Source organism: Amphibalanus amphitrite, unplaced genomic scaffold (assembly GCF_019059575.1).
Source record: "Amphibalanus amphitrite isolate SeventyFive unplaced genomic scaffold, NRLGWU_Aamphi_draft 000301F_arrow, whole genome shotgun sequence".
Taxonomy (NCBI): domain Eukaryota; kingdom Metazoa; phylum Arthropoda; class Thecostraca; order Balanomorpha; family Balanidae; genus Amphibalanus; species Amphibalanus amphitrite.
This window is the reverse complement of record NW_024881796.1, coordinates 371,108-396,712: the sequence shown is the minus strand read 5'-3', so window position 1 is coordinate 396,712 and position 25,605 is coordinate 371,108. Positions and strand designations below refer to the sequence as shown.

At 58.8% G+C, this 25,605-nt stretch overlaps 1 protein-coding gene across 2 annotated transcripts in view; it reads left to right on the top strand.

Moving 5' to 3' along the window:
* Window positions 1-22,529, top strand: part of LOC122387876 (leucine-rich repeats and immunoglobulin-like domains protein 3) — a 28,149-nt gene extending 5,620 nt beyond the window's left edge. The window contains exons 3-12 of one of the 2 annotated variants that reach the window (XM_043378492.1): window positions 11,286-11,357; window positions 12,577-12,651; window positions 12,961-13,035; window positions 13,403-13,540; window positions 15,391-15,537; window positions 16,389-16,532; window positions 19,033-19,320; window positions 19,635-20,163; window positions 20,386-20,902; window positions 21,248-22,529. In XM_043378492.1, coding sequence (XP_043234427.1) covers window positions 11,286-11,357; window positions 12,577-12,651; window positions 12,961-13,035; window positions 13,403-13,540; window positions 15,391-15,537; window positions 16,389-16,532; window positions 19,033-19,320; window positions 19,635-20,163; window positions 20,386-20,902; window positions 21,248-21,858 — 2,596 coding nt within the window. In that variant the 3' untranslated portion in view covers window positions 21,859-22,529. Of the gene's footprint in view, window positions 1-11,285; window positions 11,358-12,576; window positions 12,652-12,960; window positions 13,036-13,402; window positions 13,541-15,390; window positions 15,538-16,388; window positions 16,533-19,032; window positions 19,321-19,634; window positions 20,903-21,247 lie in introns of both variants that reach the window. The other variant, XM_043378491.1, reaches the window with a different exon arrangement.
* Window positions 22,530-25,605: the final 3,076 nt, after the last annotated feature.

The window sequence follows — 25,605 nt, the reverse complement described above, 5'->3', positions numbered from 1 at the left end:
AGTCCGTTGCTGCGTTATTTTTCATGCACGCTCAAGGACCATTCCTTGTCCAGTCGCTCTCCTACGCGTTGCGTTCTGTTCCTGGCTTCTGTGCCGTCTGTGAGTATACCGTCTCAGTCAGTGTACCAACCTCGAGACGGGATACGTTGCCGACCCCTCCGCAGAGCGCTGGCTGTGGACATATCGTCCAGCCCTACTGGCCGTCTCCGGTGCCAGGGCAGGCAGTCCGCCTGGCTCGTCTGGCTCGTCTCAATCCTATCGGCCCGAGCCGCGCCAACGACCGACTCCGGTTTCATCAGACGCTGCGCAGGATGTGACGTCACGTCACACTGACCATTGGCGGCGCCCACCGGTCAAGTGACCTTAGCACACCCATTTCCTAGGCCCGGACCCAGGAAAGATACGCAAGGACATAATGTAACCTCATCAGCGTAAAATGCGACAGGTTTTATGCGATTAACTGGGCATCATTCCTTCCTTCGAGCTTGTACTTGGTATCGCACTTTTGTATGTGCTGATCGGTTGGTTGCCCGGATCATTTCGCGAGACCCTCCAGGCTAACAATGAACCCTTCATTCTCACAAACATCGACAGTACCGGTATCTGTGCACCTGTTTGATATGATATAAGGATATACAGGACATTGATACGGCATTGTGCCCACAACAGACACTGGACTGTGACTGTATCGGAAGGAAACAAAGCAAATATTTTCCTATGTATATCGATCTTAAACATGGGTGCTACTCAAAGAGAAAATAACTGATCCGTCAGGTGGTCGTGAAGATGAAAATGTTTCACGAAAGAGCGATTTGCTGGTAAATGTAAAAACTGCGAATAGACTGTGAAGAAGCAAGTGGTATCGTGGGGTAACATGTCATCTTTCATAATGTTATCTTGCCGACGATGGCGCATACCTACCTACTTTTGTATCTGTATCGCCTCTGCGCTGACAACTGCCTACCTTCGTGTTTTTGACTAACTGGACCAAATGGAAGGCACTGACTGCTGTCTGATGTGATTGTGTTTTGTCCGCGTGATTGGGGAGCAGCGAGTTCCCTCCTCGCTCTGTATCGGACCGCTCAGGGAGACAGCATTCCGGGCCGTAATTGTAATCAGCATCGCTGTCGGCCGGCGGCGTCTGCTCCCGGGGAGCTCCGTGATTTGATCCGGCCACCGGCGCTGGGTCCTCCAGCTCCGGCTGTGTGCTCTCGGTGGACCGCGCCGCGTCCCGCCTGTTTACCCCTGCCGGCCGGCCCGCGCTGATGGGGTGCGCTGCCCCGCGCGCCCCCCGCGCGGAGGACGGGAGGCCCACTGGGGCCGGGACGGTTCGTGCCGGCGCACTCATTAAGGCCTGTCGAGTCGCGCCAGGTGTTAAACCCGTGCCTCTGGCGGGGATTGGGTCCGTCGGCCGGTGGGGCTGTATCCAAGCGTCTAGCAGGGCCGGCGGGGCTGTATCCGAGCCTCCAGCCAGGCCGGCGTGCCGTGCCCCTGTCTCGCCGGACCTCTAGTCAGACTCCCGCCTGTGTGGGACTGAGAGATGAAAGGCCTGTGCACGGGGCTGGTCGGGCACCGCCCTGCTGGTGGTATCGCTGATATAGCCGCCCCGCCGCCCTCACAGGGTTACCGCCCTCGCAGCATTACCATCCTATCAGCAAAACCGCCCTCACAACGCCTCCGACTTGGGACTCCGTGGCCCTCATCATAGCGTTACCGCCCTCACAGCATTTCCGCCCCAACAGCAATACCGCCCTCACAGCGTTGCCGCCCTGGACGGCGTTTCCCTCCGAGCTTGTCGGACCTCCGGCTAATGGTGGCGGTTAAACGGCCACCCAACTGCTCCCATGAGAACCTGCTGCTCAGCGAAACTGTCACTTAGCTGAGCCGATTCTAGCACTTACCCGGGTCGTAGAGTTGCTTCAAGGGCAGATATCGCAGAATAAATTTCATATAAAAATATGAGAAGTAAAATCGGATATAACGTAGAGCGAGAGGCGTCGTCTCTGGTCATGTCATCCGATTATTTGTGTGAGCGCTGTCCGTGGCCGAGGCCCTCGCAGCGCGGCGCGCCCTGTGGGGAGACGTAGATGGCTGCCAGGGGCTCCGCCGTCCCTTATGCGGACCGCTGGTGGTCCGGCCGCTGCAAAATCGATGCTGCGCTTCTGGGAAAATGGGATGTTTTTACGTCAGGCCGTCACCAGCCGGCCGGGAGTGGGGCGCGGAGCGGGCCGCGGCCGGCGCGACGGGCTTCAGCAAGCTATCTGGGCGGATCTCCAGTGGCTTGGTGACTTCATGTCGCCGGCGGCCGTGTCGGCGCCGTGTTCGCCGTGTGCATCTCGGAGCAGCTGGCGCCGCGGACAGTCCCCTGTTTCCGGTGGCCGGCGCGGCGGTCTACCGTACAGCATGACGTGCGCGACTGTGATGAGCGAGCGCAGCGTCACCGGCCTTTCGTCTATCTCTCTCTCTCTCTCCGGCGGCCGGGCGGGCCAGATTTGGCCGGCCGTCTCGCGGCCCCAGGCGTGGCCGGCTCGTTTCCATCACAATGGCTGCGCTCCGGGTGTGAAGTGGCCGGCCGAGAGAGGCCGGACGGTCGTGGTGCGTGCCGGTGTTACCGGGCTGGGGATCGGGCTCAGGGACAGCCGGACCGGAGAGATCCGCACCGGCGGCGAACGCAGAGCCGAGGTTCCTGCGACATCCGCCTCATGCTGCCGAATAAAAGCCATAGAACGCAAACCGACCAAATCCACATTTTCAGTCGTGCACTCGTTTCGTCGAAGTTGCCATTCAGTTATTCAACTGACGTATCGCACCTTACCTCCACCGTGCTATCTATGAAGCTCGTGCTTGAGATTTTCCCCTTCACCGATTCAGGCATTATGCACGGATGCACAGAGACCCCCACAAATTGATTTAGGCAAACTACACGATACTGTCCAAAAAGCTAGGAAGTGTAAGCTCTTAGTACTCGCTGAGCCGTAATACCGGCCTGTAGCTAATTTTGAACCCAGTTTTGTTTTTTGAAGGTGAAGCGCTGGGTTTCGGCGAGCGCATTCCTACATGCAGTCACAGTTACACACTGCTTTACCTGATGCTCTTATTGTCCTGACAAAGCATTGTTCGTGTCATGGTTACGGCATGCCAGTGCCTCGATTCAGCTCGTCAAGAGAGCTCACCTGCCTGCATTTTTAGTGAACAATTACGAATGTTGTTCTGGCCGGCTAATGAGGCCTGGCTTCTGATTGGGCGGTGCCGAGGACCGGTGGACGTCGGGACGCTGTTCCAGCAACTGAGGGAGTTCTGCGGCGGCCTGTCGACGGTCACTGGGCGCCGGACGGCGGGCGGCGCCGACACTGGAGCCGCGCGGATCAGGTGGCCGCGCCGCGCCCCGCTGACGCAAGCGGAACACGGCCGCGGCAGACTCAGCCCGCCCTGCCAGCTGCAGCCGGGCCTGCCGGTCGTCATCGGAGAGACGGGCCGCATCCAGCCACCGGCTGCTGTCCGTCAACAGTCGGAAAAAAAACACGGACTGTCTGCAGCTGATGCCTTTTGTAGCCGGGCTGGCCGTCGGAGTTGCGGTGGTGACCGCGGTTGCGCTAATGTGCGGCCGCTGACGCTGTAGGTCCGGTCCTGAGGCAGCCATTTTTCGGGTCAGACTGTGGCGGTATTCAGCCGCACGGAATTCCCTGGTTAGTTTTTCGTGTTTGTCTGAGGTTGAAGACGACAGGCACCTGACATCTGGAGAGCTGATGTGAGCCGGTGAGCGGCCGCTGGGCCGGCGGGGCTCGGCGGCCCGGGTCGCTCGCCTCAGGGCCGGGAGCAGGGGCGTAGGCAGGGGGGGGGCCACTGGGCCATGGCCCCCCCCTTGGGCGCCGAAGGCGCCCTTTGCGATTGGAGGGCGCCGAAGGCGCCCTCCAATCGCAAATGCAATTGTGATATAATCGAATCGAAAAACAATCGCGACTGGAGGGCGCCCTCCAATCGCGAATGTGTTTACAGGGAAAATACGGATGGAGGGCGCCCTCGGAGGACGCCCATTCCAAATACGCCCTCCAAATACGGTTGGAGGGCTCCCTCGGGCGCCCTCCAACCACATTTGTAGGCTGTAGCTCTCTAAGCGTAACGGTGGTCGCCTATGTAAGCCGCTGTCCCGTAAATAAGCGCCCTCTCACCCGAAGGCGCCCTCCTGTAGGTCGCCACCCTGCTACATATTGCCGCCCTTCTGCTGATCGGCGTCCTCATAATTATTGGCGCTCTCCTTCCTATTGCCCCCTCATGTGAAATTTTCAAGGCCGCCTTTCTCCTTTTTGGCACCCTATTGTTCAGTGCCGCCCTCCTACCTATTGGTTCCCTAGTCCTTCCTGTTGAATGTTAATCGGGGCCCTTCTCTTATTGGCGCCCTCGTGTTGATCGCCGCCCTCCTAACCACTGGCACCCTCCTGTTGATCACCGCCCTCCTATCCACTGGTACCTGCCTGTTGACCAGCGCCCTCCGCACAGACGCCCTCCTGTTCGTGTCATCCTCTTGAGCAAAGGCGCCCTCCTCACCATTGCCACCCCCATTTTAATCGTCACCCTTCCGCTCATTAACGACTTCCAGTTGATGACCGCCCTCCCACCTATTGGCGACCTCTTGTTGATCGCCACCCTCCTATTGGTGCTCTCCTGTTCCTCGCCACCCTCTTACCTGGTGGCGCCCTCCTGTTGATTGTTGATCGGGGCCCTCCTACCTATTGGTGCCCTCCTGTTGATCGCTGCCCTTCTATCCATTGGCGCCCTCCTGCTGCTCGCCAACTTCCTACCTATCGGTGCCCTACTATCGAAACTCGGGATGTTGATCGGGGCTCTCCTACCTATTAGCGCCCTCCTGTGGATCGCAGCCCTTCTACCTATTGGCAACATCCGTTGATCGCTGCCCTCTTATCATTTATTTACTCCTTTGGCATGTTTTTCAACTTAGTCGTTCTATTGCACATAGTTGATGTCTTGCCTGTGAAAACTGCCACAAATGAACGTGCATTCAGCACAATGAATGAAGTACCTATACCTACCAAAACTATCTACGCTCTACGATGCACAAAACACGTCTTTGGTCTTAACGGATTGATCCTACTTTACGTGCATCATGGCATCTATATGGATTACGATTAAGTATTGTCAACAGGTTCGGCCGCAACAGCAGGCATCTGAAGTTTCGGTGATTGAAACTGGTTATGTGGGTACACTGTATGCATCTGTGAGAAGGCTATGAAGGCTGGTCTGAGGTAATCTGGATGATGTTTACGCATCTCGCGCTCCGGTATCAATCCGATACGGTGATCTGGTGCGTAGATATGCCACCGCCAATAAACTTTTATACATCGACACCCATGAGCCAAGCTTTCTATACAGTTTGTGTGGCAGCGGCCCGACCAAACCTTAGGTATTTTTTACACCTTCAAATTTGGTAAAAGAGCGAGAGGAGCTTTGAACGGTGATCGTATAAAAGGCGTGCCTAAAAAGCGGAGGAAAAGGTTGTTTTCAAAAATTTCGCGCGCCTTCGGCGCAGCATTTCAAGAACACTTGACCTTTTGTGACCTGGAGTATAAAGAATACACACGATGCAAAATCAATGCAGCACGACCTATACGAGGTTACGCAAAAAAAAAACTGGTGGCATGGTAAAAAACGCCTCCCAACCCCCCCCCCCCCCACCCCGCTGAGCGATTTTTTATCTCGCGACCGTATGGCGCCCTCCTTGGGTGAGGTGGCGCCCTCCAAACCCTTGGCCCCCCCCTTCGCGATTTTCTAAATACGCCGCTGGCCGGGAGCGTCGGCCGTGTGACGCGGCCGACGCTCCGTATTGAGCGGCGCTGCCGGCGGCGGCGGAGGCTCTCAGTGGAGTTGAGTTCAGAGTCGGGCCGGGCCGGTGCGCGTCGGCGGCCCGATCAATACCGACACCGATCGGCGGCGGCCGAGCCGCGCTGTCTGCCAGCTCGGCCGACGGGCGCGCCGCCAGCGCCGCCCCCGCTCGGGGCCCGCTCGGTGGGCCACCTGGCCGGAGCGGATCAGGTGCTCCCCCCCCCCCTGGCGAGCGACCGGTCAGCCCGGCCGTGCTGTGCTCCGTGACACTGCCCACGGTCAGCGCTACGGTGGGCTCAGGAAAACGTCACAGGCAAACTGGGCTCCGGCCGGCGCCGGTCAGCTCTGCGACTAACTATTTGCGGTTTCACTGCGACCTCCAGCATCGAGGAAGCTCGCTGCGAAGTTCTACTAAATGGCTGACCTTGTTTCAATCCTCATTGACGCCAATTCTACGGAAGCGATTTTATTATGGTTTTATTACTTCTCTTGTGATATGCTGTTGGCTGCTTTTACCTACAGGTAATTAATATAGTTATATGCATAATGCGTGTCTGTCTGTATGTTTTATAGTCATTAAGTACCCGACGCTTTCTGTTCCTTTGTTACGGAGTTGAGTTCGAACTCCGAAACGAAGGTCGCAAAAAAATAACGAGTGTTTGACGATAAATTATTTTAACTTGCATGTTTGAGCTATCAGTTTGACATCATACTCTGCTACCTGTCGCATAAATTTATGGGCAAACTTCAAAGCAGGCCTAGCCGACGCTGTTTGTACTTCCTCTCGATGATGTGGACTCGGTGAGCTATTTCGCAGCAGCTCCGCTCCGTTATCGTTCGTTTACTCCGCGGTAAATACGAGATTTCTTATCTTTCTGCCCGAGCAGCACCGGGCTTCTCTACAGCTGCGTAGGCTCCACTGCCCTTCGCGCACCGCGCTGTGCTAACACAGGCGAAATGATGTGCTTCGAAAAGCTCTGGATTCGCCATTCTTGTCGGACAAAGAAGTCGAAGGTTAAACGTCTTTAGGATGTTAAATTCCTTCTAATGATTTTCTGTTTGAAAGGCCTTTTATTAGAGTGCGGACAGTCACAATTGCTCCATTATATTTCAATCTCTCGCCTGCGCAGTGTTTCGCTTATGTAGACCTCTGTGTCCTCGGGTGCCCCGTGTCCCCTGCAGTGTGCCCCTCTGGCTCTCGGCGGCGGCCGTGGCTGCAGTGTCGCGCAGCCAGACGCGGTGTCGGGTGTCCGCCGGCGGCCAACTGCGGAGGGAGACAGCGCGACGCCAGGCCCGCTCCCCTCCTCCCTCCCGGCCCGACCGACCGACTGTCTGCTCTCCGGCGGCCGACGGAGGGATGGGGAGGGGTCTGTCGTCGGCCGGGACGCCGATTCGCTCCGCCGCCGAGGGCGTTCAAAAGGTCACCGCGCCGCGCCCGCCTCCGGCCGACGGTGCCATCAATTAGGAGGGTGTCTCCCGCCAGTCGCGCCCAGCCACCGCCTCCGCCATCGCCACCGCCCTGCCGCCGCGCCAGGCCCTCCATCGCCGCCCCGCGGCGGAGCGGCTGTGCCAGACCGTGCCGAGTGCCGACCCACGCAGGAAAGCCGTGTCCTGGACGTAATCTGACTGGGTTTGCATGGCACTCTTGGATATGAATCGGTAAAAGTAGATTAATTCACTTTTACACCTAGATGTTATTAATAAACAAGGATTAAACCTTAATGGGAGACTAATCCTCCCAAGTTATGGCTTTATTGATAAGCTTGTATGCGGCCAGGAAAATGAAGCATGCAAATTCAGAGCACAGGTGCACCTAAACTTGCTGTCAACTTGTCAAGGTCCTGCCATAATGGCGCAACGAAATAATTCGCTTCGTTAGGTGCGATTGAAAAGGCGTTTATGTATTGCGTAGATAAAGGTTTTTAGCCTCGCATCTTTCATGCCTCAGCATCTTTCATACATCAGGCTCTCAACGGCTGAGGTCACCTGCAGTGCTCACATCGGACTTTCAATGCGCGTTGCGGTGAAGGTGGTATCAGCAGCTGCGTTACGACGCTGACTCGTCTGGTCGTTTCATGGGGCAGCCGGCCGCTCCCCGGCTACGGGTGATCAGGCTCCGGCGCGTCTTTGTCGGCGGCTAGGGCTCGGCCGCGCGGTGGGCCCCCCGCCGGGCGGTCCCTCCATTTCACACCCGAGCCGGCGGCGCCGCTGACGGCCGCGTCCGCCTCCATTCATCACATACCGGGCGGCCGAGGTGCGCGCCGGGCGCCCTATCAATGCGGCCGACCCCTGGGACGACCCCTCCCCGCCGGGCTCGGCGCAATCCATTCGCCGCGCCGCGCCGGTATGCGCCCGCTGTATGGCCCGGAGAAACGCCGGTCCGGCCGGCCGCTTTGTGGCTGGGCGGCCGAGGTGCGCGTCTGAGCCCGGTGCCATTGTGTCACCAGGACCCCGGTCACCGGGGGCGCGGAGGGTCGGCCGGCCGGAGGTGTGAAACGGGGTGCGACGCCGGGGAGCGGCGACAAAACGGATAGCCGGTATGTGCCGCGGAGAAGGGGAGGGATTGACTGGAGAATCAACCGGAAACGACTGCCAAATACTGGAAACACAAGATCGGTTACTTCTCCAAACAGACGCTGAAACTGCGCTCAGCATCGTTGACTTGAAATCGGATCTCTATTTACGCGTGAATGACATTGCAGCTGCCTTTGTCTTGTCTCGGTGAGACTTCGCGGTGCAGCCGTATGCGTTGGGTCCAGCTCCAAACAATAGCTCGGAGCGGGAACGCTGACGACAGTGGCGACACGTGGCGCTGCTAGCGTATGCGATCTAAGGTCATGCATTAATCGGGCGCGATAAAAATCACCGCCGTCACCGCTGGGCGGTGGGCGGACTTTCCGATCAGGTGCATCTGTCGGCGGTGAGCTGGTTGAATGGCCCCCGTGTGTGGCGGCCGGGGCGCGGAGCACGGCGGCCGGATGTGACGAGCACGCCCGCCCGGCGGCGACTCCCGCCGTGAGGTCACGGCACACGGGGTCGCCGCGGGCAGGGAGCGGCCCGATGACCGCCGCCGCCGCCTCCATCTGTCACGGCCGGCCGCCCCGGGACGGCCGTCACGGGTCCAGTCGGCTCGTTTTACTCACGGCGGGGCGTGCACTAAGGTGTTCCGGCCGGGTTAGGTGGTAGCCGCCGTCGGCCCGGACAGGGCGCGAGTTGTGAGATGGTGTGAGAAGGTGCTGGCGCCCGTCCGGCGCTGAGTTGCGAGATGGGGTGCGTGGCCGCCCCTCTGAGTGACAGCCGGCGGCCGCTGACAGCCCCGACTGCCCGGCTGACGACCGGTCGGCGCTGGAGGAGCGGTCAGTGACGCAGAGCGGACCGGGCGGTGTCCACCGGTGTCGGCCGCGCCACACGTGTGCCGACCGGCCGCGTCTGTCACCGCTCCCGGCCGTCTGGCAGCTGGCCGGGCGGCCGAACGCTCGCGGCAGTCGGCGCCAGACGGCGCGGCGCTGCCAGCCAGCGGCCCTGGCCCGCTCGGTGCAGCCGGCGCCATTAAACAGACACCCACGCCTGGCCGGCACCGCCAGACAGCCGGCCGACCGATCAGCGCCGCGGCGGCAGAGCCACGGCCCGCTGCCCGGCACAACCCCGCGATGAGATGGGCTGATTCATCGCGCTGTATCGGGCTCAACTATCGTGTCACGATATGCCGGACGATTGGTCATGTCTCTCGGTACGTGTTGACGGGATGGCTGAGCTGCACAGGTGCCACTCTGTGACGTGTTGGTATCGGTGGTGCATGCAGTACCGGAGAGGCCGCCCGCCCCCGCCCGAGGCCGGCTGGCAGAGAGCGAGGTCAGCCGGCGGCCGGGCCGCGCTGACCTTCCGCTGCAGTCTGGCCTGGCGTCGGGCCCGTGACCGCGCCGCCGCCGGCCGGCCAGAGGCGCCCGGAGCCGCGGATCGGACGGCGCTCGGCCGGCCGGCTGACCGGGGCCGGTTCGTGACAGGCGGACACCATCTTTGTCGGCGGCCGCCGGCTGCAGCGCGGCGCCCGAATGAACCGCCGACCGGTCCCATCAGCAGCCGACCGCTCTGTCCTGCGCCCGCGGCCGGCGACTGAGCTCGGCTCAGCCCTCGCATGTGTCGGACAGTGTGTCACCGGCTGACGCAGCCTAGCCGGCCACGACTAGGCTTACGCCCTTCGTTGACTCTGACAGCGCACAGATCGTGTTACCACTTGACCTCAGTCGGAAAGTCCCAGTGTGATTTCTACCAATGCCGTCTGCGGCACATGCACTGGACATTGCTTAGTGTCGTCAGCTCATTAGCTGACACATCAGAGGACATAATTGTGGGACCGCGTCACTCGCGTCACGCTAGGCAGAAAGGAAGACTGCTAGCTGGAAAGCCGACGGGTTTGGGATTCCGTTATGAGTGATCAAGGGGAGATCAAAATCAGCGTCGTTTTCATGTTGGCTGTCTCAGCCTGTGACGTGCCATACGGTCACTCGTACATCACCGTGATGACCCTGAGCGCTTTCCATGTCGGCGGGCCCAGGTGTGGACGGAGCCCGATGATCAGCCAGGTCGAGCGCCGCAGGTGACACACTGGGCCAGCCAATCGGGCGACTTTTTCCTCGGCGCTGCACCGGCTTTGCAGCGCATTGAATGGAGGGGTGCAGCCGTATTTAGGATGCTATCTGGTGCGCTGAATTCACCTGCATTATCGATCACCGCTGATAAATGCAGTTCATTATGTCATAGCTTTTTATAAGGCGGATGATTTGTGCGCTCCAGATATGTAATTGAGACGGCGTGGCCGACCGGTCGGGCAGCGAGAGGCAGCGGCCCGGTGAGTCATGGCGGCCGCCAGGTAGCCCGTTTGATGGACGATGATTATCCCATTTCGCAACGGACGACCGGTGCCCGATAGCCCGTACATGGCGTGCAGCGAAAATACTGCGCCGCGGTCGGCCGGTCTGCACGGCACGCCACGGGGCACGGCTCTGGGCCTGGGGTCGGCCTGTCTGGCCGGCTGGGCGCGCGCCGTCCGGCCGATGTATTCCGGGCGGACGCCGCCGACCGCTGGGCGCCCGCCGCCGCCCCCGCCCGGTCCACTTGTCATCCGGCGGCCGGGCGCACGTAGCCGCATATGGGCCGACCGACCAGATGGTATCGGCTCACGTGCACGGCCTTATATTCGGCGACCATTAGTGGCCCTAGTGGCCCAGGGGCCGCCGCGCTGCGCAGTCAGCCAGGCTCGGGGAGGCCGGCCTCTCACTCTCTCCTTCGCTCTCTGTCTCCTGTCTCGCCCTTATCGTTGATTTTATCCAGTGTAGTGTGTGGCGTATGTCCAACCAGGGAGTTGTAGCGTAATTAACCCCTGTTTGTCCATCTGTTTCAGAGACCTGCAGTAGCATAATTAACCGCTGTTTGTCCATCTGTTTCAGAGACCTGCACGATAACCTGTTGGAGAGCCTGCCACGCGCCGCGCTGGCCTCGATGCCCCACCTAAAAGTCATGTGAGTAGCGGGCATCGTGTTCTCTGCCGTGTACGAACACCTACCGCCGGGGGCGCTTCCTAGAAAACAGTCGCATAAAACGGCAACTCCACACCTCAGAAACCGGAGCGGCCGGCGCGGTCGGGCGGCCGGTGGTGTTGTTTGCCAGTCTGGCCGTGTGTGTAGCGGGGTAACCCGAGTCCGCTGGCACCTGACCGTACCAGCCGTGCCCGTGTTGACGGCTGGTACCGCGCTGCGGTGCGTGGTAGGTACGGCTGGCGACTGATGACGGAGGTCGGGGGTAACCCGAGCTGGCGACACCTGCATGCTGACCGGACAGCTGTGGTCGGGGTCTGACGTAAGCCGTGCTGTGCTGACGAGTGGTTGACTGACGGCGGAGACCGGCTGTGCTGAACGGTTTGACTAATGACTGACATGACGGATATGGACTGACAGCTGACTGACTTGTGACTGGTTGACTGATACGACTGACTACTGTCAGCTGGCTGACTGATGAATGCCTGACTGTCGTGACTGGGCGGAGTGTCCGGCCACGGACGGCGGCTGTCCGCAGTCTGCACCGCGGAGCACCCGTGCGGCCGGACGGCGGCACCCCGCCGCGGCCTCTCCCGGAAGCGCCGTGAGCTCCGGCGGACGGGCTGGCCGTACACTGACCGTCAGCTCACCTGGCAGACACACAGCGTGTTCACACACCGCCAGTTGACAGTGCACACACGGGGCCGGCGCGGCTGTTTGTCCGCAGCCGACACACCTGCCGGTTCGGGAGACGTGGCGCCAACCCCGACCCGGTCTGTCTCCAGTGGACAAACACACCGATAGGGATACCATGAAAGCGACGCCAAACTGGCGCCGCGCACCCATGTGGCGCGGCTGCAAATTGATGCTGCAGACACATTTGAAATGACTGCGATAATCATGGCGCCAGTTTCAAAAATGTTTGCCTAGTGTCTGCTCAAGGTTCGAAAGAAATGACAATTGTCAGTCTACAATCCTCAAATCATTATTTGTTCCTGTATGTTAAGAACCTTTGTGAAATAGTATGTTCTGAATTGAATTTGATTTGAATTTTGATGTAAAAAAATTATTTCATACCTTGAGACCTAAATTCCGTTCCCGTCCGTTTCGAGCTCCGACTGTAGCCGCGTCCTGACCTTACGCTGAAGGAAGTTGGCTGCTTATGATTTGGTCGCTGACTTACGCACCTTTGTCTCGTTTACAGCAATGTGAACAGGAACGCACGTCTGAAGTATTTGGCTGCTGACACGTTCGCCGATAATCTACTGCTGGATGAGATGTGAGTTTCCTCTCAGCCACCAGTACCTGCCGCTGATGACGGCTCTGTTCTGTTTGTGTGCGTGCTTAGCGGCGCCCTTGAGCTGGCTTTATCGTCGCACAGACGTGCGGGTGGGCTTATGAAAGCGTGATGAGGTTCTTTGCTGAATATATTTACACATTTTGTTCATTCTCTCGACGCTGGCGTGGAACACAACTGAAAAGCGCCAATGTAGCAGCGAAGTGTGCTGCTTCGTGCAGTGTCCCGCTCATCAGGGCGAGCGTTCGCCACATCTCACCGTCTGACCGCGCTGTCCGGTGTCTGTTACAGTGACCTGTCCGGCTGTAGCGGGCTGGGCGCGGTGCCGCCGCTCGAGCTGCCTCCATCCGTCCGCGTGGTGGATCTGTGAGTACCGAGGACCGCGTGGTGCGGGGCGCCGCTGAGACGCCGGCCGACGTGTCGAGTGGAGCGGCGCGGCGCCGGCGCCGGCGGCCGCCGCTGTTTGCCGGACCGGCGCCGGTCTGCCGCGCCGCGCTGTTTGTCCGTTTGACTGCAGATTGCTCGTTGTTCGTTGCTATCGGTGTTGCTGAGCGGCTGTTCCTGCCCGGCGCCGTGTGCGTGCGCGTGTAACTGGGCCGTTGCACCTGCCGCTGTCACGCGGACGCCGGGCGGCGGCGGCGGCGGCTGCCATGTCGGCCGTCACTCCAGCCGTCTGTAGCGCGCGGAGGGCTCGTCTGACCGTCCGTCCGTCCGTCTGTTCTGTCTCCCTCAGCTCCGACACGGGCATCGAGCAGCTGGAGGCGCCGGCGCTGCTCGGCTACGGACATGTGCACAACCTGGACCTGTCGAACAACCGCATCACCGGCCTGCCTCGGCGAGCCTTCCCAGACGGCAGCCAGCTGCGCAGACTGTGAGTGGCGCCCACCCGACCGTGACCTGACCCGACCCGTGACATTGCTCACATCTGTACTTAACCAAGCAGCCGGTGCAGTGATGTAGCAGCATATTCTCCTCGTTCTTCTCACTGCTCCCGCTGACGTTCGGATTAGCTCATCACATTCGTCCCGCTTCTAGGATGTTTGGCTAACGAGAATGTTGGTTCTCCCCGTCTTCGCTTGGACTAACGCTTACGTTGTTGTTGATGTGTGCCGTGATGTTGAGATGTGATGTCACCGTATTGATGCGGATCAGATCACTGCTGACGCGAGAACTCTGCTGCTGACGTGAGAACTCGCGAGCGGCTACCGGTGCAGTCCGTCAGTAGCGCGCGGGGGCGGTGCGGAAAGTTACGATTAGCCTTTGAAAATAGAACCGATGGAGCGATTCTGGGATCGGAAGTTGCAGGTCAACATGATACGACGATCTATCTATATTTCGACTTCTGGTTTTTATCACGTGTCAGACGCCATGAGGAAAAGGCTGAGTGGGCTTCTGAAATATCGGAAACCCTTCCGGCCGGAGTATGCATCAAATTTACAAAGCGCTTGATCGAAGTTTGGTGTGATCTTAGTTTCAATGAACTACTCCAATCCAATCGCTAGGTTTTGATAAAGTGAAGTGGAGCTTTGTGACCAGGTGTTTATCAACCCTCGGCCTGTTAAACCAGCAAAGTAATCTTGTTGCTCCGGCACTCTACGGGGTCAATATTAGCGCGTCGCTACGTCCGGAGCCGTAGCCGATATAGTCCGGAACCGATATAGTGTTCCTGTGTACATGGCAGGCGGTCACTTTAGACGCACGTGGTGTAGAGTCGGGCGGCGCTGGGAGACACGCTGTGTCTGGCCGCCGCGCTCGGCGGCAGGTGCGGGCCGCAGGCTTTAGCGACCGAGTGGTGCAGTAAATCACCGACGCCGAGCGCTGTTTGTCGACGGCAATAATGGCGCCGTGTCGCGCCACTGATCGCCGCGCCGCGCCAGATAAGGTGGCCGCCGTCTTGTCGACCGGTCAGCGCGCGCGATGCCGACGCGCCCCTCCCTCCCCCCTTACCCCGCGATGCTCCTAATCCCGTGTTGACGGACGACACTTTTCGACGGCGGTCGCTCCGCGCGACGTCCGGTTTTCCGCACTGGCTGCGCTGCTGACGTAATACCGGCCGGCGCCGTCCAGCCGCGAACAACGGCCGCAGTTTTATTGTGTTCTCGGCGAACAATCCCTCAGCTGCGGCCGTGGCGGTGGGCCGTCGTCCTGAGTCAGCCGGAGCGGCCCGGTGGCGTGCTGGAGCGCCCGACTGGCCTCGGGTTTGTTGGCTGTCGGACAGGCGGCGCCGGGCCGGCCCCGGTGCCCGTGAGCCGAACACCTGGGCTGACTGAGCAGGTGTGGGGCCGCGCCGCGCCGCCGGCCGGGCGGGGCGGCCGATAGCCGGGCTGGGCGGCCGGCTCCATGCACCGGTCGGCGCGCCGGAATGTGAGACCGATTACGGCCGGATTGCATCTTATCGCGCCCTTTCGGCATGCGGCGCCCGCACCAGCGACTCAGCTGACAGGCCGGCGTTCAAAACGCCGCCCACCACGGCTCTCTTCCGCATACAGCCAGCAGGGCTTACCCAGCCGGCTGACGACGGCCGCTGAGGCGATATCGCGCCCGGCGACAATCTCGATGGCGTGATGGGCGATCTGCTGCAGGTGGGGCTGTGTCCTTGTCAGATTCTCAGGCTGTTTTTGTTGGCCACTTTTGCTCTTTGTCCACATTCAGGTGCTTCCGTGGTCAAGTGGAACAACACCTTGACGACCGCCTGACACCGCTGCACCCTGTCCGTTCCAGGAAACTGCACAACAACAGGATCAGCTCGCCCAGAGAGCTGCGGCGGCTGCGCAACCTCCGACACCTGGAGGTACTCAAACTCTCCAAGAACCGCATCAGCCGGCTGAAGAAGGACATGTTCCGCGGCCTGGGACAGCTGCGGGAGCTGTGAGTAGCGAGCCGCCGGTTAGCCCCGGCCCGGCCCGGCCCGGCTCCCATCGCGGCTGATACAAGGGCGGAGCGAGCGGTGCACCGGGTCCGATGCTGTAAAGATTAGTTATTGGTCCTTATGCCAGCCGTCAGGGCAAGGATAGTAGTTTATACGCTGGTTTAAATCCACGCGGAGCTGCTGCTACTCTCTCAGGGAAGGCAGGCACCATCTGCAGGGTCTATATCGGACTGAGGTCGTCTGATAAATGTTGATGATGGTCATGCCTGAATGCCGGGAATTGGAAATGTGTCTGGTGACGGCGTTATTTACTGCCTTTGATCTGTCGATATAAATGTCAGCTCAGTAACCCGGGTGAGTCCACTCTGTAATCCACGTGCATTTTCGTTTGGGCGTTTACGCTGATACCACGCCATATTCAGTTTTATAGTTCATTCATCGGGGTTTATCAGACAAGGGTAGTGTGCCGTTAGTGTTTATTTGGCTGGGCTCGGCCTCGCACACAGTGCAGGTGGTGTCTGAATCGGACCTCCGGGCCCTTCCATAAATAGGTGGCCTACAGCCCGGACTTTCCGCGGCTCTCGGCGGCTGCACTGCGGGCAGAGGAGATGGTGCGGGAGGGTCTGTAATACCGGTACAGACAGTGAACACCTGACCCCAGAGCTCACAGCTGGCGCTGTGATAACCGATAGAGCTGTCTGAACTGAGCTACCAGTTGTCTTACATTCCCCGGATAACCGGATCGGCGGAAGTGAGCGATAAACCAGACATGCAGCAGCCCGTGTTCGGTGTCGTGTGCTGTCCTATGCCATCAGTGCTGACCTCAGCCTGTCCATTGTGTGCCCGACAGGGATCTGAACCGGAACCGACTGTCGGAGATCGACAGTCTCGTGTTCTCCGGTCTGCACAGCCTGCAGGTGCTGAAGCTGAAGCGCAACGGCATCCGGCGTCTGATGGACGGCGCCTTCTACCACCTGCACAACATGACGCAGCTGTAAGTGACGCCGCCGCCGGCCGGGCCGGGACGGGACGGGCGCGGCGCGCCGGCTACTGCAGAAGTCCGGCCGGTGACACGCCGTGAGCGCGGTAGCCGGCGCGCCGCGCGGCCGCACGGCGGCCCGTGACACAGCCGTGATTTACCGCCTGTTTAGCATGGCCTCTTGCTGAATTATGGACCGCCTGCCGGGACGCGCCTTTGATTTACAGCCGGAGCGCGCGGCCCAGCCTTTAAGCTGCGCGGAGCGCGGGCGCGGCGCGTGTGCCCCGTACAGGGGCCGGTGTCACCCCGTCAGTGTCGGGTGTCTTGGTGACACGCCGGCACTCCCTCCTGCCGGGGCTGGTTACGATATGACGCCGTCAGAGCCTCCGCGGCGGCGGTCGGTGGAGACCCGGCCGGCCCACGGAGCCTGCATCGTGCTCCTACCGGCGTTCCGGCCGTGTTGATCCCGTCTTAGCTGCACTGATCTGCCAGTGTTGCGGATTACACGTTCGCAGAGAAAGGGCCGCGCTCGGTCACAGGTGTGCCCGGATTACACGTTATCTGGAAATGGCATTGGTCAGCTGTCAGCCAGAGCTGTTTGAAGCTGTTACCTGCTGAGACCCTTCTCATGGACTACATGTCATGAGTCAACGCCCTTTTTTCTCTTGTCGCACAAGTGCCTCTAGAGCGAATCACTCGCTGATACTGGCTCCTTGACGCCTTGATATGAGTCTTCAAAGTGAAGACGTATTGGTGACCGAGGTCTTGCTTTTCTGACGGCATCGATATGTACACGTCATACATGTGTGTAAAATTCGATCCTTATTCTGTACCGGTTTTCTGTCAGTATTACTTTTCTCTAAGAAGCAAAAAAAAAAAAAAAAAAAACAGCGCCGTCGGTGCGTGGTTTGCTCCTTGCACACAGTGCCGCCGGTACCGACAGTTACGTGCGGAATGCCTGTGGGGCGGCCTGTCTGCGCTGTTTCCGGCGCGCTATTGTGACGAATCACGGCCGACACGGGGAGCGTGTGGGCGGGTGTGCCGCTCGCGCCCGCTCGGTGTTTGTGCACCGGCTGGCGGGGGCAGTATCGGCGGCACTCCCTGACCGCAGCAGACACCTGGTCTGTCGGTGTCAGTGTCGGTGTTTGTCTCAATGTCACTGTCTGTGCCAGTGAGGGGCTACTCGGCACACCTGGCGCTCTGCACCTCCCCTCCGACCCTCACCCACCGCGGCGGCCCCCGGCTGTCTGGCACAGCCGCCGCGGACTCTGTACTGATACGGCGAGAGAGAAAAAATCGTCACTGATAACCTGCCACAACATCTGGTGACTTTCACATGACGCGACGATGACGGACGGCGTGGCGGAGTTTTTTTTTTTTGGTTTTACGTCGCCTCCAACAGGCCCGAGATGGTATCAAGAGCCACATGAGCTGTCCGTACCTAACCTGGTCCGTCCAACCTGTTCTTAATTAGGAAAAATATTCTCTTCCATATCGTCCTATCTGGTTGGATATATCAAGTCCCATGTTTCTGAGGGCGGTCGACTCCGCGGGCGGTCCGCTCGTTGACAGGTCTCTGAGGCGGCGCTCCGGGACTGAGTCGATCTGCTAACGGGGCGGGCGCGGCGCGGTGTGCACCACGTTTCGTTTGGTGTCGCCGTGTCCGACACAGCCGTGATACGCGGCTCGGAGCGGCCGCGTGTCAGGTGTTGGTTGGCGAGCAGGTGCTCCGGGAATACCTGGCGACTCCGCGCCGCCCTGCCCGGCCCGGCCAGGCGGGCCCCGGTGCGACCGTACGATCCATTGGGATGAGTTCCGCGAATTAAGTCGTTCCGACAGCCACATTGTAATTGTATATGAAGTCGCCGAGGCGACAGAGTGATGAGGTATTCTGTCCGTACTTCCAGCGCCCCTCGAACCGGGTTGTGTTGAAAATGAGCAATGCAGGCGGTGCAGTGTGCTGGGACCGATGAACTAGTCTATTTTACATATTGGTGATTGAACACCTTACCTTGCATTTGGCTGCGCGTGTCATGTCACGGTAATGTTACGGGACATTTTTCGATCCTAAGACCGATGTATAGCTGTTGAACTTGGCGAACCAGGCGTTCTTCAAGATCAGGGCGCGCAGGAATGCGGGGTACGCCCATGTATCGGGGTCTGATGGGAATCACCCCTCTGTCCGTCTGCATTACTGCTGCCTGGCAGTGGATAATGGCAATGCGGCCTGGCAGTGGATAATGGCAATGCGGCCAGGCAGTGGATAATGGCGAGGGATAAACGTGTGGGAAGACTGGACCCGTCTGCCATGATGTCGGCTCTCTCGGCTTATTTACCGGGACTTTTTTAGAGGGGCCGTGCAGACTCGTCATCAGTTGTTGTTTTGTAGCAGCGCTCGGATGGTTTGTGTGTGATGTGTCCCGGATTGTATTATCTCAGTAGTGTGCTGCAACTGACATCACCAGCTTATAATACCCCACAGACACATCTTAACACCGGGCGTCTCCGCCCGCAGATACCTCGACCACAACCAGATCCGCAACATCACCAAGGGGTGGCTGTTCGGCCTGAAGCCGCTGGAGCGCTTCAGTCTCAGTCACAACGAGCTGCAGCGGACGGATCTGGACTGCTGGCGCTACTGCGAGCACCTGGCGTTCCTGGACCTCAGCTACAACCAGCTGAGCGCCGTGGACACGCACACGTTTGCCAAGCTGCCGCGCCTTCAGCAGCTGGTGCTCGACCACAACCGGATCGCGCTGATCGACGAGAACGCCCTGCGCGGCTCGCCCAAACTGAGAGACCTGTGAGTCACGATGGGGAGGATCGCTGGCTTTTAGGGGGGGGGGGTAGTGACCTCTGTGGTAAAAGTTATGGAGGATGCGACAAGGGATTTGACTAAATGAGCTTCATTATTTGTTTGGAACGTCTGGAGCGAAATTAGTCTAGATCACGCAACCGTTTGCACAATCATCGACATAGCATGTCTTGGACGCTCCGCACCATGAGCCGTCATAGATACTAGACTTTTGCTAGGCTCATGACCGTCCACCAGTTCCCGAACCCCATCGCGCTCGTTTTCTCTCCCGCCCCTCTGACACACCTTTTTCTGTTCGACAGCGAGCTGAACAACAACCTGATCTCGTCGACAATCGAGGAGGGCAGCGGCGCGTTCTCCGGGCTGCACCAGCTGACGCGCGTCGGTCTGCGACACAACCGGATCATGTCCGTGTCGGCCGACTCGTTCACCGGCGCGGACGCGCTGGAGGAGATCGATCTGGCCGGAAACCCTCTGACCACGGTGCGCGAGGCCTCGTTCAGCCGTCTAACTGCTCTCCGTGTACTGGTGATCGACTCGCAGAGTCTGCTGTGTGACTGCACGCTCCGCTGGCTGCCGACCTGGGTGCGCGAGGCCGGTCACGCGCAGACAGTGACGGCGCGGTGCCACCATCCGCAGCGACTGCAGGGTCAGCCGCTACTCGAGGTGGCGCCCGACAGCCTGGCCTGCCACGAGTCGCCCAAACCGGCCATCCGGCTCCAGCCGCGTACTGGGAAGACTCTGAAGGGTGACAACCTGACGCTGAGCTGCGAGGCCGAGTCGTCCGCTAACGACACGATGCAGTTCGACTGGCGGAAGGACAGCCAGCTGGTGGAGGCCGGCCGCGCCGTGTCGCTGGCCTGGGCACACACGGACGGTCGGCCGGGCCTGGTGATGCGCTCCGAGCTGTCGCTGGTGAACCTGACCGACGCCGACGCCGGCGAGTACCAGTGCGTCGTCTCCAACGGCTACGGCGTCTCGTACTCGAGCAAGGCGCGCGTGGACGTGCACGTGTTCCCGGTGTTCCAGCAGCGGCCGGCCGACCTGCAGCTGCGCGCCGGCAACACGGCCCGGCTCGACTGCAAGGCGTTCGGCCAGCCGACGCCGTCCATCTCCTGGGAGAAGGACGGCGGCTCCGACTTCCCGGCGGCCAGCCAGCGCCGCCTGCACATGCTGGAGACGGAGGACGGCTTCTACATCGTCAAGGTGCAGGCGGACGATCAGGGCACCTACACCTGCACAGCGCGGAACGAGGCGGGTGAGATCCGCGCCAACGCCACGCTCAGCGTGCTCGAGGCGCCGTCGTTTGTCCAGCCGATGGAGGACCGTGAGGTACCGGCCGGGGACACTGCCGTGCTGACATGCATGGCGGCCGGCTCGCCGGCGCCGCGACTCACCTGGACAAAGGACGGCGCACCGCTGCAGCTCACCGAGCGACATTTCTTCACGGCCGGTCAGCAGCTGCTCATCATCGTGCAGACGGTGCCCGAGGACGCCGGCCGCTACCAGTGCCAGATGAACAACGTGCTCGGGGAGCAGAGCGGGCTGGCCAAACTCACCGTGCTGCCCAGTGAGTACAACCGACATGGCTGGGGTTATGGGCTTGCTCTGTCTATTCATGGTAGTATTCTGCCATAAGTGTAACTTAGTAGGCTTAAAGGGAATATCTCGGCGAACGCAGCCTATTGAAATACTTTGAGTTTTGTATTGTTTAGCCTAAATGTCTCACCTTCAGAAAGACATTTCCTCGCGTTTTTGAAAGGGCTTCGCGTGCAATGGCTTCACACGAATGCTTGAAGACTTCAGTAAAGTCAACCATTTACTCTCGAAGAAGGCTGTCGGCTAGAAAATGTGCGTCCCAGGTGGTTAGCAGACCGAACCCAGTCCTCTGACACTACTCTGTGTCTTCCAACAGGTTCGTCACTCGGTCTGGACGACGACTCAACCTACGCCATCATCATAATCGCCGTCGTGTCAGGCGTGGTGGTCACCTCGCTGGTCTGGGTCATCATCATCTACCAGGCGCGTAAGCGGTCACTGCGCCAGCAGCGCAACCGCTCGACGGCCGCCGACCGGCCGCTGTCGCCTCCTCCGCCGCACACGGTGACCGTGTACCACCCGACTGCGCGGAGCACGCTGCTGCCGCGGCGCGCCTCTAGCGACCAGCTGTACACCGGAGACGACGGCTCGGAGCACAGCAGCGGCAAGGACAGCGGCCAGGGCGGCCACGACGAGCCGGCCGGCGCCGACCCGGCCGGCAGCTCACTGCTGGTCGCCGTGGCCGCCGAGTCGGACGACGAGGGTGTGGGCGGCACGCCGCTGATGGACCGGCGGCCGCGCGTGCTCACCACGTTCCAGGGCGCTGTGGGCGCCGGGCCGGCCGGTTCGCTGCGCGACGGCCCGGCCAGCCGCGAGAGTCTGCAGACGGTGGTGCCGCGCCACCTGCTGGCCGACCGGCGGCTCGCCAAACTGGCCGACGGAGCCGTGGTGGTGGCGCGCGCCCGCTCCCAGCCCACCGAGGTGTGAGCGCCGCGGCGCGACCACCCACACCCATCACCCACCCACCCGCCCTCTCACAGCGCCCCGGGCGCGGCCGGCAGCCGAGTTCTCCTCTACCCTCCCCTCGCGGCGCTCTCCCTCACCCCTCTCACACTGTATCGTATTTATTACCGACGTATCAGACGACATATCTCCTCTCTCGTTCGCCGTCTTGTCTGTCACTGTCAGTCAGTCTATTCGCCCGACGGCGGCGTCTTTTCCGTTGGGCCGTGTTTCTATGCGCGCGGCGCTGCGGCGCTGGCGGGGCTGCGGCTGGCCCGCCCGCCCCCAGTCAATGACCGACACTGAGTCGGTGCCGAGGGCGCCCACAGGTGACCCTCGTAATGCATGTGATATATTATTTATGTACAAATAGTTATTATGGAGTCGATTGAGCGGCCGGCCGCGGTGGCTCGGCCGGCGAGGCAAGCGGAGCGAACGGCCCAGCGTATTGTTGATCGTCATCATTTTGTAACGTAGACTAGCGTGTGCGTGTGTGCGGATCAGTGTCGTAACATTATTTGCGAGTGTGTGTGAATGTGAATGTTCTCTTGTGTGTCCATGAGTCATCAGAGATCTGAGGTCATATCCCATGATCGGTGTCATACAAAGCGCGGACCGCGCGCCTGCGCGGTTGTAATACAGAATTTGTGACTGTGGCGACATTTTTGTAGAAGCGGACGTATCAGGCGCCTGGTGGCGTGACAGCGACGAGATAGAGAGGGAATCAGGGGAGTGAGGACGATCAAGCAATTGAACTCTTTTTACAAAACATGAACTAGCCTTCGGAATCCCCTCAGAGGTGTTGAGAGCACTGCCGCTGCCATGGCCGAACGCATACTGACGCTGACACGAAGCCAGTATAAGAAAGAAGGCAACCTAGCGCTGCTCCGTTCGGTCCGGTAAACCTAAGGAGCGTGCATAAAGGTCGACATGTGAACTGCAACTTATCTTAGGAAACTATGTTTGGTCCCCGTGATCACATAAGCTGATGCCTCGGGGAAGGAGGAAAATCGCCTTAGAATTACGTGGGTCAGCGCCCTCTGCGGAGTGATGTGTTACAGCCAGCCACACGATCGAAAGGTAACACACACACACAAAAAAATGATATAAGAACACATAAAACATCACATTTATATCGCCTACATGACATCCTTATTGTAATTTCCGGTAGCTGAATAATGGATACGGGTCAAACGGGCAGCGGGACGGCAGTCATGGGATATGTGTAGGTATTAGGATCTGTCCATGGCTGTCGGTGATTTGCATTAGGAGCGGCACTACACCTTAGGGGTCAGCGGGCTTTAATCGTGATATCCCGACTTCTGAACAGAGTTCCATTTACAATTGCCTGGGTCAGATGGTTGATTAATGATTATGCATCGTTTCCGGTTTGAGGTGACAGGCGGATACGGACTTCCTGTGGCGACGGTGAGTCGCGAATCGCGATCTCCATAGACCATAGGTACAGGGTGTCCTAGAAGTCTTGAAGCTTTTTTATTTTTGTCGTGTGACCTTGCTATGCCACCGATTAAGGCGAATCATGCCTCAAACGAAAGAGAAAGAACTGAAATTTTGTATTTTCATGCGTAGAGCACCACTTTAGTCAGGTGGCCCCCGTTGTGAGTCGCACAAGATTGAGCACGAGAGATCACGTTCTTCGCTGCCGCCAAGATCTCCCGGTTTGCGAAACACCGGTGTCGCCATGCCCGTTTCTTGTCAGCTTCAGAGTCTTATTCCCTGAAGCGAGCGACATAATATTAGCGACATATATTTGCGACGGGTTGATATTTGTTTTAGCCCCATAATAATGCGACGAATCAAAGGATTACAACGGGCTGTTGCTTAGCGTGCTCAAGCAGCTGAGCCTATTTCCGTAATGGATGCGTGCAAACATGTCAGGAGACTTTCTGATCAGTAAATCATTATGTTGCTAATGTTTTTTCGGAGCTCCAACACTCTGTTTCCTGGCTCGCTTCATGAAATAGGGCTCTGAAGCTGACCAGAAACGGGCATGGCGACACCGGTGTTTCGCAAACCGGGAGATCTTGGCGGCAGCGAAGAACGTGATCTCTCGTGCTCAATCTTGTGCGACTCACAACGGGGGCCACCTGACTTAAGTGGTGCTCTACGCATGAAAATACAAAATTTCAGTTCATTCTCTTTCGTTTGAGGCGTCATTTGCCTTAATCGGTGGCATAGCAAGGTCACACGACAAAAATAAAAAAGCTTCAAGACTTCTGGGACACCCTTATTTAATTGGCATTGGCGGAACTTGTCCACTCCCGTTAGTCGTTACCGAGACAGGCCGACTCTGTGAACACAGGTAGCCAGGCAAGGCGCAAGCTCGTGAGCCAATAAATCCTAAATCATTTTGAAAAGCGGTACAGGTCCTCGACCACTTGTTTTTGTAGTAAAACTTGGGATAAAGTCTGTCAGAGAAACGGTTTTCTTGCTTGCTTTGCGGAACGCTACCTCAACTTCCAACCGAATGACGAGTCTTGAGCGAAAGTCGATATTAAAACGAACTTTCTCTGAAGTAAAATGTTTCCACTAGCCCTTACCCGAAGTCCATCACGTTTCTTCATGTTTGATGTTCACAGTCAGATATCATACACCATCCTTTCCAACATTTCCCAACTCCTGTTCCCATATCTCGTTCCCTGTCCCCAAATGCAGCTATCCGTAACTCGCTTTCGCACCATGAGTCTCATAGGCGGCGGAACGGGGGGGGGGGGCATCGGGGCACCGTGCCCCCCCTTTGACTTTGACATTTTAACATTAGCCCTATTGGCGTTGCACGGAAGGAATGGGACCAAAAGTCGGCGGTGCCCCCCCCCCCTTAATTGAAGGTGTTCCGCCGCCATTGATGAGTCTCCCATTCCCGCTCCGTTTCTACTTCTCTTCCAACATCCTATTAATGTATTATGTTCCCTTATCCTGTCCACCTGTCTTCTCTGAACCGTTCCCAAGTCCAGCGTTTCGTTTCCTCTCTTTCGGTCCCGGTAAATGTACCTCGCTCCATGGAGGGTCTGTCTGAGGCACGACTCATTGCATGGTGGTTACTATGGCTATACGAGTAGATCAGTATACGCATTCGAGGAAACGGCAATGCGTGTCTCTGTCTACATAAAATAACGTTTTATGGAAAAAATTATTATTAGTTATTAGGTAGGTACACCAGATAGATCATGGCTGTTTGATGCGCACAGAAATATTTCTAAAGGAAACAGCTAAAAGTTTGTACGGCCTAAAGTTTACGTAAGTAGTTAAGAAAAGCGGAAAATTAGTGCTACAGTCGGTCGACTCGCCAGCTTCCTGGAAATCTCCATCGTGAGGGGTTACGGGAATGAAGTTGCATCCAACTTATGAGCGCGGACGCGGAGTGCGAACGCCGTAAGAAATGCTACTGCCTAATGCGGCCGGTGGCGCATTATTTCAGCATATTCACTGCGTTGGTATGCTGTGCCGCGCAGGCACGTACCCAGGATTTCGCCCAGGAGGGGGCCACCTGCTTTCGAAGGGGCCCCCCACAGTGTATAGGGCCCCCCCCCAGGTTCCCCGGGGGCCCCCGGGAGTCATGAAGAACCTTTCGATGGTGGGGGGGGGGGGGGGGGGCATAGTGGGTCCGGTCTCTCCTGCAGACGTAGGTGAGAAAACGCCACGTGTGTGGGAAAACGCAATTCAGTTCTTTACAACCTAATGTAGCATTTGGTTGTGATTTCTCGCGTTCAA